Source organism: Diplotaxodon limnothrissa, linkage group LG14, assembly GCF_057381915.1.
Source record: "Diplotaxodon limnothrissa isolate DT_005_m linkage group LG14, D_limnothrissa_male_GT1.1, whole genome shotgun sequence".
NCBI classification, from domain to species: Eukaryota; Metazoa; Chordata; class Actinopteri; order Cichliformes; family Cichlidae; genus Diplotaxodon; species Diplotaxodon limnothrissa.
The window spans coordinates 1,998,042-2,010,523 of record NC_140609.1 but is presented as its reverse complement, the minus strand read 5'-3'; the positions used below and the strand labels follow the sequence as shown (position 1 = coordinate 2,010,523).

General features: G+C 42.4%; 1 protein-coding gene across 1 annotated transcript; it reads left to right on the top strand.

Moving 5' to 3' along the window:
- The first annotated feature begins 590 nt into the window (after positions 1 to 590).
- LOC146618207 (cobalamin binding intrinsic factor-like) lies at positions 591 to 3,218 on the top strand. The gene is made up of 4 exons (XM_085371157.1): positions 591 to 694; positions 788 to 929; positions 2,755 to 2,891; positions 2,995 to 3,218. The coding sequence occupies exons 1-4, from the start codon at positions 622 to 624 to the stop codon at positions 3,054 to 3,056; spliced, it is 414 nt and encodes a 137-aa protein (XP_085227283.1). The 5' UTR covers positions 591 to 621; the 3' UTR covers positions 3,057 to 3,218.
- The last annotated feature ends 9,264 nt before the right edge of the window (positions 3,219 to 12,482 follow it).

The following is a 12,482-nucleotide window of genomic DNA, read 5'->3' as shown; positions in this document are numbered from 1 at the left end:
GGCGTCATGTTCATTAGTGTCAGCTGTGTTCACTGTGTGTTTACACTTCCATCATCACCCTTCTGTGTATTTAAGTCCTCTGTTTCCTTTTGTTCATTGTCAGGTTGTCTGTTTTCCCTTGTCTCATGTTTCTTAGAACAAATGAGATTCCTGATGTTGACTGAAGTGTCAAGCAGCATTCATTTATGTAGATAGGCATTGTGAAACAAAAACAAAATATCCAAGATATTAAGGGTACAGAAATAATAATTTAATAAAAACCCTGTAAAACTGTCATTTTTACACTTTTGTTGTTTTCTTTTTATTTCTTGCTGATGTGCACAAAGTTTAAGCAATGTTAAAAAACAGAAATCCCAATCCAGAAAGGTCATGGGAGAGTTCACTGATGTTGGCACATGATGCAGCATGTTGGTACGTCATTGTTCATTGTACAGTTACAAAGTTATCAGTTCAAACATGATTTCACAACAAGGACTCAAGGTGACATTAGAGTTGGTTCAATGGATAACTTTGTTTGCTTTTTCAAACCAAGATCAATAAAGTCTGTATGTAAACACTGATCAGTGGAATAAAACATGGGGAGTGAGCATCATCATCAGTGAAGTCGAACTCCTAACAGCCATGATGACAATGATGCCCTCTCTCCTCTCTGCAGCCCTGTTGCTCTCACTGATTCCTTGGACTTTGACTGAAGGTAAGTTTCATAACAATAAGTGTAATTTTTATTAGAATGACTGTCATTATCATTTAATATCTATTTTTAACCTTTTGTCTGTGGCTCATTTAGCACCGCCAATGATTCCCATTGCTATAATGGTGAAGAACACCTTACAAAACAAACCTCTACAAACCTACAAGACTGAAGTGATTAGTGGGGGGATCCTGCTGGGTGTGATGAAGAGACTCAATAACTCCGATGCAGGCTTCATGTGAGATAACAGCATCAGTTGGAACCTCAGTCTTTTAATTTACATGCAGAAATTTATGTTGACACAAGAATTTTAATAATCTTATAACTGCTAGGATGTTTTAAAGGACATGTAATCTCCATTGAGCAACTATGGCTAACATACATCTATGAAATCTGGTGCATACATCTAATATACTAAGATATGCACAGAACATCATGGAACCATGCCTTAATCCCAATATGACGCTCACCATATTTTGAATGAAATTTGCAGCTTTTCATTTTGCACTGAAGGACTGTCTGTGGCAGCTTTGCAACTGTTTAACTCCTCTCCTCGTGTCAGTATGTTGTTATCAACTGTCACATCATTACTGAGTTTAGTTACAGATTCCACAGAACACATCGTCACAGAAGGCAGTAAAATACTAGTATGCAGTACATCGTTTAAAAAAAGAAAAGAAATGGTATCTGTTATGACAGTTGCTAATCCTGTTGTCAGATTTATCCACATTTACAATTTATAGCTTAAGCCTGTTTCAATACATCCCCTTTCCAATAAAACGTAGACTACAACAGATGAGGCAGGGTGTACATTAGGGTGTTGCTGCCATTTAATTGACAGTCCAACCCAGTATCACAGGAAAGAGTGTAACAGAGATGCCAGTCCACTGTGTCCATTTCACGCTTTGCCTCTCCACAGACATGCACGTAGCTCCAGTACATTGCAGTAAGCTTCAGTACCAGAAGAGGGTGATAGTTTATTTCAAGCCAACACCAAAATAATCATGGGAAAGTGTTTAAACACACATGTAAATACATATCATCCACGTAGCATAATTGTTTCTAACATCACCCTGGAAAGGACTTCATACCTTCTTCGGTAACGAGCACTTTATGGCTTTAGATACATTATCTCCTCCTGCTGGTATTTCAGCTTTTGCATGTGCATCTATTTCAGACTCTGGAGAGAAAAAGTGTGAAATGGACACATTGGACCTGTGTGTCCGTTACATGCCCCGAAAAGGCCTTCAGCTTCTGAGTCAGATCCATGCCTTACTCTCCTCTACTCCAATCTGCTCACCGAATAATTTCATCATCATCATCATCGTTTATTTATATAGTACTTTAAAAACACACCTGATAGACCAAAGTGCTGTACAAAACAAATATAAATATAGTAATAAAATAGCAAAAACCAAACATAGCAATAAAAGAAATAAAAATGTCAGTGACCCACACAGTAAAAGCCAGGGAATAAAAATAGGTTTTTAATCTGGACTTGAAATTAATTGTATTTTTAAAATCTATGATAGCCAATTGCCAAACACGTAGCTTTAAAAAACACCACTTTGGTGACATAAGGATCTTCTGTATAGTCTATGCTGTAAGTATTTGAGATTATCTGGACATCAATTGTCTACCCAAATTAACCAATCGGATATACACTTTCTTTGAAGTTAGAGTGACCCGTAGCAGCCATACTAATTATACTGAGCTGATGTAGTTGCAGAGCCATAACTCAGCACTGAGAGGAGGTCTTGGTGATGTTTGGGACAGGAAGGCTGCTGTTTGTTTTCAAAACTGATGGTCAGTGTTTTGTCTTTGGCCGTTTCTAACTTTAAGTGGCTGTTTATACTCTTATACATGATGACTTTCATCGTCATGTTACACATACATAACACCAAACCAAGATCGTTCCCTCACCCGAACCACGTTAGTCCAAACAAGAAAGAAGAAATGCAAACACAGCTGCCACGTAACAGGAAATTTGCTGAGGAAGTGAGCTCAAATACTGAGCCTGACTGCTGTTGTTGATCATTTACAAGGTCTTTTCTTTCTCACAGATTCACCTACAGTGACAATGATAACTATGGGCCATATCTGGAGAGTGTGAATGGCGTGGCTGGGAATAATGAAGCTCGTACCTACTGGCAGCTGCTGGCCAATGTCACAAACAGTGAATTCAAACCAACCGAAGTTGGTAAGCTCACTGTAAAATGTTCCATCACATTTCTTGTTGTATTCAACTTATCATACTTTATTGATACATCTATTGAATATTTCTAATACTGAACTGTTTGCAGGTATCGGCTGTATCATTCCCAGCCCATATCAGCAAATTATCCTGAACTTTACAGTGTGGTAAATATTCATCAGTCTGAATGCAACAGAATGACTTCAAAGGCTAATCCTGGAAGTGACTGCAGAGGAATTGATTTCATAGATCAGTAACATGTAGCTGTTTGTTGCTGAGTGACAATAAATTTGAATAAAGCATCATTACAAGTGTTGGTGTTGTTAGTCTGCAAGAGGCATACAGCATTACTGACACGGCAACACCTGACATCTTTGAATTTATCATCATCACTTACAACAATTATATGTATGCAACACAGTTATACAGATGTGCTGAAGGCAGCAACCTGAAAAAAATGCAATATATGTTCTCAAGAACAGATCCTGGCAGAGAAAAGAAACAAAAGATGCTTTCTGCTTGATTTGGGTGAATGATGTGTCCATGATCGAGTCCATGATGTCTGCTAATTATGACCCAGTGTCGTCACTGAGACGATGCCAGGGCTTTTGCATTTTATTTTAAAACTAAAGAACCACTATATAATTACAGTCTTCTCCCATACGTCCACGAATAACAATAACAATTTTTAACTTTGTTACATTTGAACTTAACAAAAAGTGACACTTCAGTGTCATTTAGCAATAACTATTTCATATTCATACACACAACAAAAACAGCAACATTTTCTTAAATTCAATGTGGTTTCCAGATGTGACAAATAATATTTACGTGATGAAATCAATTAAATGATCATTTATCATTACTGGAACCTCAGTCCAGTCCTCTATAATCCAGACAAGTCCCATCTTAAACCTTCTACCCGTACGAAAACTGAAACTGAGACAAGACTTCTTTATTCTTTCATGTCTTATAAAACCATTTCATGTTACTCCTCCCGCAACCCTGGTAAGGATAACCAGAAGAGACTGGATGCATATTTCATACTAGTATTTACTTCTCCAAGTTCCCACTTGTGCATTATGTGTTGCTTTGTAAATTCTTGTGATGTCTCAAGCTGAAGTTTTACTGCTGCCATCAGTGTTTTGAAACAGGATGTAATAAGTGAAGAGTCAATGTGCTTGAGAAATTTGGAGACGTTTTCTTACTTTAATGAGATGATAATAGACAAAATGAACATGTTCAGACTTGAAATTAGCATCTGACATAATTTAAGCACAAGCAAACACACAGACGTGATAGGAAAGTGCAGTTTGTTACACAGTGTGTCTGTGAACTAAAATAGCAAAGCCCAATATTTATGTACTGACACCAACTACGGCTGTTTGGCAGCTTAAGTTGAAATTTATTTTTAATTTAACCACTGATGACTTTTTCAGCACTGTTTTTTTTTTTTTTTAAAAAAAGTTTGTTTCGAACATTCAGGTAAAAAAAACAGTCTGAATGATTTTTAATGACCTTCAGTCTTCCGGATGTTTCTGAAATGATGCCTCTCTCAGTGGGTCAACAGAACATCTGGCACAGGACAGCTGTGATGAAAGAAAGGGAGGAGGTTTTCCCAAACCTCTGGATCCAGGAAACCCAGTTTGGTCCTGATGGTCTCCCTCACTAGTTTCCCCCCAGGGTGGACGTAGCTGTTGATAATATTGTGGACTCTATTATTAAATGAAAAGAATAAATTACACTTCTATGAAACCTTCTGCTGTATTTTTAATTTAAAGTTTCCATGTTAGCAGGCTGTAGAGTGCTCTGTAAGTGTAATGGATCTAAAACTGTTTAAATCTTCAGTTTTATATCATCCTCAGTCTTATTTTAAAATCCTAAAGGACAACATTACATTTCTGATATTAACAGTAACTCTGGGCCTCTGTGGAGTGTGCAGCTGATGTCATATCTGTCTAAAAAGGATAAAAAAACAACTAAGGAGTGCTGCATCACTCAAAAATACAGACTATTAGAGTAACGGGTGTATGGCACTGCTAACTAGCTAGCAAAACAAGCCTCTAACACACAGTGTGTATGCTAATGGATAATCTAGGAAACTAATTAACAACAGAGGGATTTCAGATATTGTAGAATTATAAGATGATAAACTGTGTGTCTTTTTAATAATAGTGATGTGGTTGTATTTACCTTAATTTAGTGAGTCGTCAGTAAAACCATCAGCAGATAAACTGGAGCAGCCTGGCTACGTAAGAAGTGTAGGGGGGGCGTGTTCGCGGTCACATCCAGTGAAGGTACTCAACTAGTGATGGGATTTCCGGCTCCTTTTACAGAACCGGCTCTTTCGGCTCCGAACCGACTCTTCAGGTTGTTTTGTGGCTCAAGAGTTGGGAGTTCGCCTTGTAATCGGAAGGTTGCCGGTTCGAGCCCCGGCTTGGACAGTCTCGGTCGTTGTGTCCTTGGGCAAGACACTTCACCCGTTGCCTACTGGTGGTGGTCAGAGGGCCCGGTGGCGCCAGTGTCCGGCAGCCTCGCCTCTGTCAGTGCGCCCCAGGGTGGCTGTGGCTACAATGTAGCTTGCTATCGCCAGTGTGTGAATGTGTGCGTGAATGGGTGGATGACTGGATATGTAAAGCGCTTTGGGGTCCTTAGGGACTAGTAAAGCGCTATATAAATACAGGCCATTTACCATTTACCATTTGTTGCTTTAATTAATTTATTATTAACAATAATATAAAATTACGCACAAAAGGAATTACTAATGTAAAAAAAAGTTGTTTTATTTATATATGTTTATATATAATTATAAATATATACAGTGGGGCAAAAAAGTATTTAGTCAGCCACCGATTGTGCAAGTTCCCCCACCTAAAATGATGACAGAGGTCAGTAATTTGCACCAGAGGTACACTTCAACTGTGAGAGACAGAATGTGAAAAAAAAATCCATGAATTCACATGGTAGGATTTGTAAATAATTTATTCGTAAATCAGGGTGGAAAATAAGTATTTGGTCACCTCAAACAAGGAAAATCTCTGGCTCTCACAGACCTGTAACGTCTTCTGTAAGAAGCTTTTCTGTCCCCCACTCGTTACCTGTATGAATGGCACCTGTTTGAACTCATCATCTGTATAAAAGACACCTGTCCACAGCCTCAAACAGTCAGACTCCAAACTCCGCCATGGCCAAGACCAAAGAGCTTTCGAAGGACACCAGGAAAAGTATTGTAGACCTGCACCAGATTGGGAAGAGTGAATCTACAATAGGCAAGCAGCTTGGTGTGAAAAAATCAACTGTGGGAGCAATCATCAGAAAATGGAAGACATACAAGACCACTGATAATCTCCCTCGATCTGGGGCTCCACGCAAGATCTCATCCCGTGGGGTCAAAATGATCATGAGAACGGTGAGCAAAGATCCCAGAACCACACGGGGGGACCTGGTGAATGACCTGCAGAGAGCTGGGACCAAAGTAACAAAGGTCACCATCAGTAACACACTACAACGGCAGGGAATCAAATCCCGCAGTGCCAGACGTGTTCCGCTGCTGAAGCCAGTGCATGTCCAGGCCCGTCTGAAGTTTGCCAGAGAGCACATGGATGATACAGCAGAGGATTGGGAGAATGTCATGTGGTCAGATGAAACCAAAGTAGGACTTTTTGGTATAAACTCAACTCGTCGTGTTTGGAGGAAGAAGAATACTGAGTTGCATCCCAAGAACACCATACCTACTGTGAAGCATGGGGGTGGAAACATCATGCTATGGGGCTGTTTTTCTGCCAAGGGGACAGGACGACTGATCCGTGTTAAGGACAGAATGAATGGGGCCATGTATCGTGAGATTTTGAGCCAAAACCTCCTTCCATCAGTGAGAACTTTGAAGATGAAACGAGGCTGGGTCTTCCAACATGACAATGATCCAAAACACACCGCCCGGGCAACAAAGGAGTGGCTCCGTAAGAAGCATTTGAAAGTCCTGGAGTGGCCTAGCCAGTCTCCAGACCTCTGTGGCGGGAGTTGAAAGTCCGTGTTGCTCGGCGACAGCCCCAAAACATCACTGCTCTCGAGAAGATCTGCATGGAGGAATGGGCCAAAATACCAGCTACTGTGTGTGCAAACCTGGTAAAGACCTATAGTAAACGTTTGACCTCTGTTATTGCCAACAAAGGTTATGTTACAAAGTATTGAGTTGTATTTTTGTTATTGACCAAATACTTATTTTCCACCCTGATTTACCAATAAATTCTTTACAAATCCTACCATGTGGATTCATGGATTTTTTTTTCACATTCTGTCTCTCACAGTTGAAGTGTACCTCTGGTGCAAATTACTGACCTCTGTCATCATTTTAAGTGGGGGAACTTGCACAATCGGTGGCTGACCAAATACTTTTTTGCCCCACTGTATATTCGTCACTTTTTGCTATATCTGCCATAATCTTGCATGGGCATCATGCAAATCCGCTACAGTAGAGACACTCTGGTTTCTATTGGTCTGCAATACACGAACATTTCACAATGTTTAACTCCGGACCCAACCTGGCCAAAGGAGATCCTGAGAGAGAACAAAGGACGCGACCCTAAGCGACGGCCTCGAGGGAAACGAGCCGGCATCAGGAACAGGCTACGGGCTCGCGCACACCGCGCACCCATGCCCAGTATCCTGCTAGCCAATGTTTAATCCATTGAGAACAAGCTTGATGACCTCAGAGACAGAATCAAGTTCCAGAGAGACATTCGGGACTGCAACCTCCTCTGCTTCACCGAGACTTGGCTGAACCCAGCGATACCAGACCACGCCGTGCAGCCGGCGGGATTCTTTTCGGTTTACCGCATGGACAGGACAATGGAGTCGGGGAAGAAAAGAGGTGGTGGAGTATGTTTGATGGTGAACAACAGATGGTGCGACAGCACAAACATCTCCCCACTCACACGCGCTTGCTCGCCCAATCTGGAGCTTTTGATCGTTAAGTGTCGCCCTTTCTATCTCCCTCGGGAATTCACTGCGGTCATTGCCTGCACTGTTTACATTCCGCCTCACGCGGACTCGGACACTGCCTTATGTGAGCTACATGAGGCTCTCACACATCAACAAACACTTCACCAAGATGCCGCACTCATTGTTATGGGAGATTTTAACAGAGTGAATCTCATTTCACAACCTTCACCAGCACATCAACTGCCCCACCTGGGGCACGAGGACATCAGACCACTGCTACACCCCGTTCAAGAACTGTTACAAGGCTCAGCCCCTGCCGGCATTTGGAAAATCGGACCATTCCGCCATCTTCCTCATGCCTGCCTACAAACAAAGGCTAAAGCAGCAACCACCAATCAGGAGGGAGGTCGCTCGCTGGACGGACCAATCGGTGGCCGCGCTGCAGGACGCACTGGATGACGCAGACTGGGACATGTTTCGGCGCAGCTCTGATGACATCAACATGTTTACGGAAGCGGTTGTGGGATTTATCGGGAAACTAGCGGACGACACAGCAGAAAGAACTATCATCCGAACGTTTCCCAACCAGAAGCCGTGGGTGGATAAAAACATCCGCGACGCTCTGAGATCACGCACCGCTGCCTACAATGAAGGGCTTGTCTCCGGTAATATGGACCTATACAAGGCTGCGTCCTACAACGTGCGCAGCGCGGTCCGAAAGGCAACGCGGAGCTACGGGGAAAAACTAGAGTCACAGCTACGACAGTGCGACTCTAGGAGCCTGTGGAAAGGACTGCGGACTATAACGGACTATAAACGACCAGCTTCTTCAATGATGAATGCCGATGCTTCACTGGCTGATGAGCTGAACACGTTTTATGCTCGCTTCGACGCCGCAGCAATTAAAACAACAAAAGGCTGCGCGCGCTCGGAGTGCACCGGTGAAGAAAATGCATTCGTCATCACAGAGCATGCCGTGAGGAACACCTTCAGGAGGGTGAACACCAGGAAGGCAGCAGGACCAGATGCAATCCCTGGCCGGGTCCTTAGAGCCTGCGCTGATCAGCTAGCACCGGTGTTCACGGAGATCTTCAACCTCTCCCTGGCCCAAGCTGTGGTTCCCACGTGCTTCAAACAGTCCATTATTGTCCCTGTTCCAAAGAAACAACAGCCCGCTTGCCACAATGACTACCGTCCAGTAGCACTGACTTCAATTGTGATGAAGTGTTTTGAAAGACTGATGAGAGATCACATCACTTCTTCACTTCCTGCCACCATCGACTCACTTCAGTTTGCTTACCGGACTAATCGTTCCACAGACGATGCCATATCTCACCTGCTCCACACATCCCTGAGTCACCTGGACACTGGCAGAGGGAATTATGTTAGGATGCTGTTCGTGGACTACAGTTCAGCATTCAACACAATAATTCCCTCTAAGCTTTTCACCAAGTTGACGGATCTAGGACTCAGCTCATCACTGTGTCAGTGGATCCTCAACTTCCTCACAGACAGACCCCAATCAGTGAGGGTGGGAAAACAAGTCTCCCCCTCCATCTCACTCAGCACTGGAGTGCCTCAGGGCTGTGTTTTAAGCCCCCTGCTGTACTCACTGTACACTTATGACTGTGTAGCCACATCCGACACCACCTCCATTGTCAAGTTTGCTGACGACACTGCTGTTGTGGGCCTGATCTCCGACAACATCGAGACGGCCTACCTGGAGGAGATTAGGAACCTGGAGACCTGGTGCCAGGAGAATAACCTCCTCCTAAACATCAGCAAGACTAAGGAGCTGATCGTGGACTTCACTACAAAGCAGGCGAGGAATTACAAGCCCCTCATCATCAGTGGCACGCCGGTGGAGAGAGTGGACATCATTGGGTTTAACGAACTTAAAGGTTTCCAGAGACGACCTGTGGCACACACATGTGGGTGTGTACTGGAGCTGTCGATAAATTATGACAGCTATCCTGACTTCAGATCAGAGATGAACAGTATGTTGGAATCAAATGTGTGGGTTATGGACATTATATAAAGGTTTGATTCACGGACAATGGCTTAAAAGCTATTGTTGTTTTACAACAGATTATATTTGAGTTGTGAACTAAGACTAAAGTGTTCCCATGTGAATGTCACAGCAAAGGTTTCAGGTGTTTAGAAACTGAGTTCCAAGAAAAAGTCTTTGGTGAAATACCACTGTAATGCAATTTGAGGTACTTCTTTGTGTTTCTGTGTTTTCCTATTACAACTGAGGCAATATTTTTCTAAACACTTGTGAAATGCATTTCTGCAGAGGTCTCAGAGTGGCAGTCTGGAGACCATTTATAAGCATTCCCATTTCCTCAGTCAGCATGTGTGCATGTGAACAATGAAAGCAGTTTTTCCACCTTTTATTCAATTTTACTATTATTTGAATCCAAAATCAACTTTAAAAAATGCATTAGGTTCATTTTAATTTGTCAAATTTTATTACTGTAATGTCACAAGATGACATGTATTGTAGTGGTTCACCAGAAAGTTAGAGATTGAGACCCCTGCAATATATAGTATACAGTACATGTAGGAGATATTGCATATATCTCCTACATGTTTTATCATCGTGCACACATTTTACAGTTTACAAGTCAGGTTTTACTGTATCATTGTATTTTATTACAGTTATGTTTTTACAGTTCTGTTTAGCCATCTGGGTTATGGTGACTTTTGTTAAATTGAATGGCCATAAGGCACACCTATATGCTTTTATTTTGGATTTCTGTGAAATCAGCAATTGCTTAGCTGAAGGTGGATTTTTGGTTGGCTTTTCCTCATTTTTGTAATGGAAAAAAACCCTTGTGTATCATAGCGCCCTTTTTCAAAACTGAATAGCCGATGGGGTAGTTATTTAAAAGATATTTTCCTATATTTCTGTTTTCATGTTTGAGCCTAATGTATTTGCTTCATAGTGGTTTTAGACCACATGTTCTTATTCTTTAATTGTAGGATATTGTTATAAGATCTTGCCATATTATCCTCAATCTCTTTTTATTGTCCTATTCTGTTTGTATTTTTAATAATAATTGAATTTTTGCACAACATATTGCATATTTTTGTTGAGTGTATTGTCGTACTTTTATTGTGGACCTGTTAGCTATCTGCCAAGCTAGAAACCAGCATCACACCTTAGTGAGGGCAGAATAGTAAAAAGGCATCGTCCCAACACGGCTACCTACAGAAAAGTGGATCTGCGTGAAAACACAGTTTCTTCTGTTTCTTCTAAGCTAGAATAGAATAGAATAGAATAGCCTTTATTGTCATTGTACAGAGTACAACGAAATTGGAGTGCCACTCCCTTGGTGCAAGTTTCAATAATAAATATAAATGTAAAATATAAAAAGTACAAAAAAAACAATCGTAAGTACTCAAACAATAGTATGTACAATATATACAGGATAGCAGCATTAATATAATGACAGTATGAATAGCAGCATAATATAATGACAGTGACGGTATGGAATAGGTTCAATTGTTTTTGTGCTTATTTACTACGGTGATAGCTCTGGGAAAGAAGCTATCCCTGAATCTGTTTGTCCTGGTTTTATGTGACCTGTACTGTCGGCCTGACAGTAATAGTTCAAACAGTTGGTTGCTGGGGTGAGAGTAGTCCTTGATGATATTGCCAGCTCTGCTGAGGTACCGAGAGTTTGCAGTGACCTCCAGGCTGGGCAGAGAGCAGCCAGTGATCTTCTGGGCTGTGTTGATGACCCTCTGCAGTACTTTCCTGTCTGCAGCTGAGCACCCTGCATACCATGTTGTTATGCCGTACGTTAGGATGCTCTCTATGGTGGCTCTGTAAAATGTCACCAGCAGCCTCTCCTCCAGGTTGTTCCTCCTGAGCACTCTCAGAAAGTGGAGACGCTGCTGGGCCTTTTTAACCACCGCTGTAGTATTTGCAGTCCAGGAGAGGTCATCAGATATCTGCACGCCCAGAAACCTCATGGAGTGTACCCTCTCCACACAGCTCCCGTGAATGTAAAGTGGGGCCGGGTCTGCTCTGCCCTTCCTGAAGTCCAAGATAAGTTCTTTAGTTTTCGTGGTGTTCAGTTGGAGGTTGTTAACTGAACACCACTCAGTCAGTCTGTTGACCTCATCTCTGTAGTCCGACTCATCCCCCCTTGAGATGAGTCCAACCACTGTGGTGTCATCCGCGAACTTTATGATGGTGTTTGAGAGATGGGTAGGGGAGCAGTCGGATGTGTAGAGCGTAAACAGGAGGGGACTCAAAACACATCCTTGTGGAGACCCGGTGCTGAGTGTGATGGTGCTGGACCGGTGGGGGCCGAGTCTGACAGACTGTGGTCTATTTGTCAGGAAGTCCTTGATCCAGAGGCAGCTACAATGGATAGTAACGACGACACGCTTGAGACGCGGTCAATATGCTCCAACACCTCACGTGCCAGTCAGCGCTCTTCAGCCAGTGCCATTGCAGCCAGAGCACGGGCAAAAGCAGAGGCTGCACGTGCTCAAGCACTATTTGCACAAAAAGAGGCAGATATGTTAAAAGCACAAGCATATATTGAGGAAGAACAACAAAAAGCAGCAGCTGAGGCTGCTAGGAAGAAAGCAGAGCTGCAAGCCAGTTTGCATACCTTGAGGCTTGAGAGCGCGGCTGCA

Coding starts and splice junctions, on each gene's coding strand:
- LOC146618207 (XM_085371157.1), top strand. CDS start 622: ATGATGACAATGATGCCCTCTCTCCTCTCTGCAGCCCTGTTGCTCTCA. Junction 695..787: donor TCCTTGGACTTTGACTGAAG/GTAAGTTTCATA, acceptor TGGCTCATTTAG/CACCGCCAATGATTCCCATT. Junction 2,892..2,994: donor ATTCAAACCAACCGAAGTTG/GTAAGCTCACTG, acceptor AACTGTTTGCAG/GTATCGGCTGTATCATTCCC.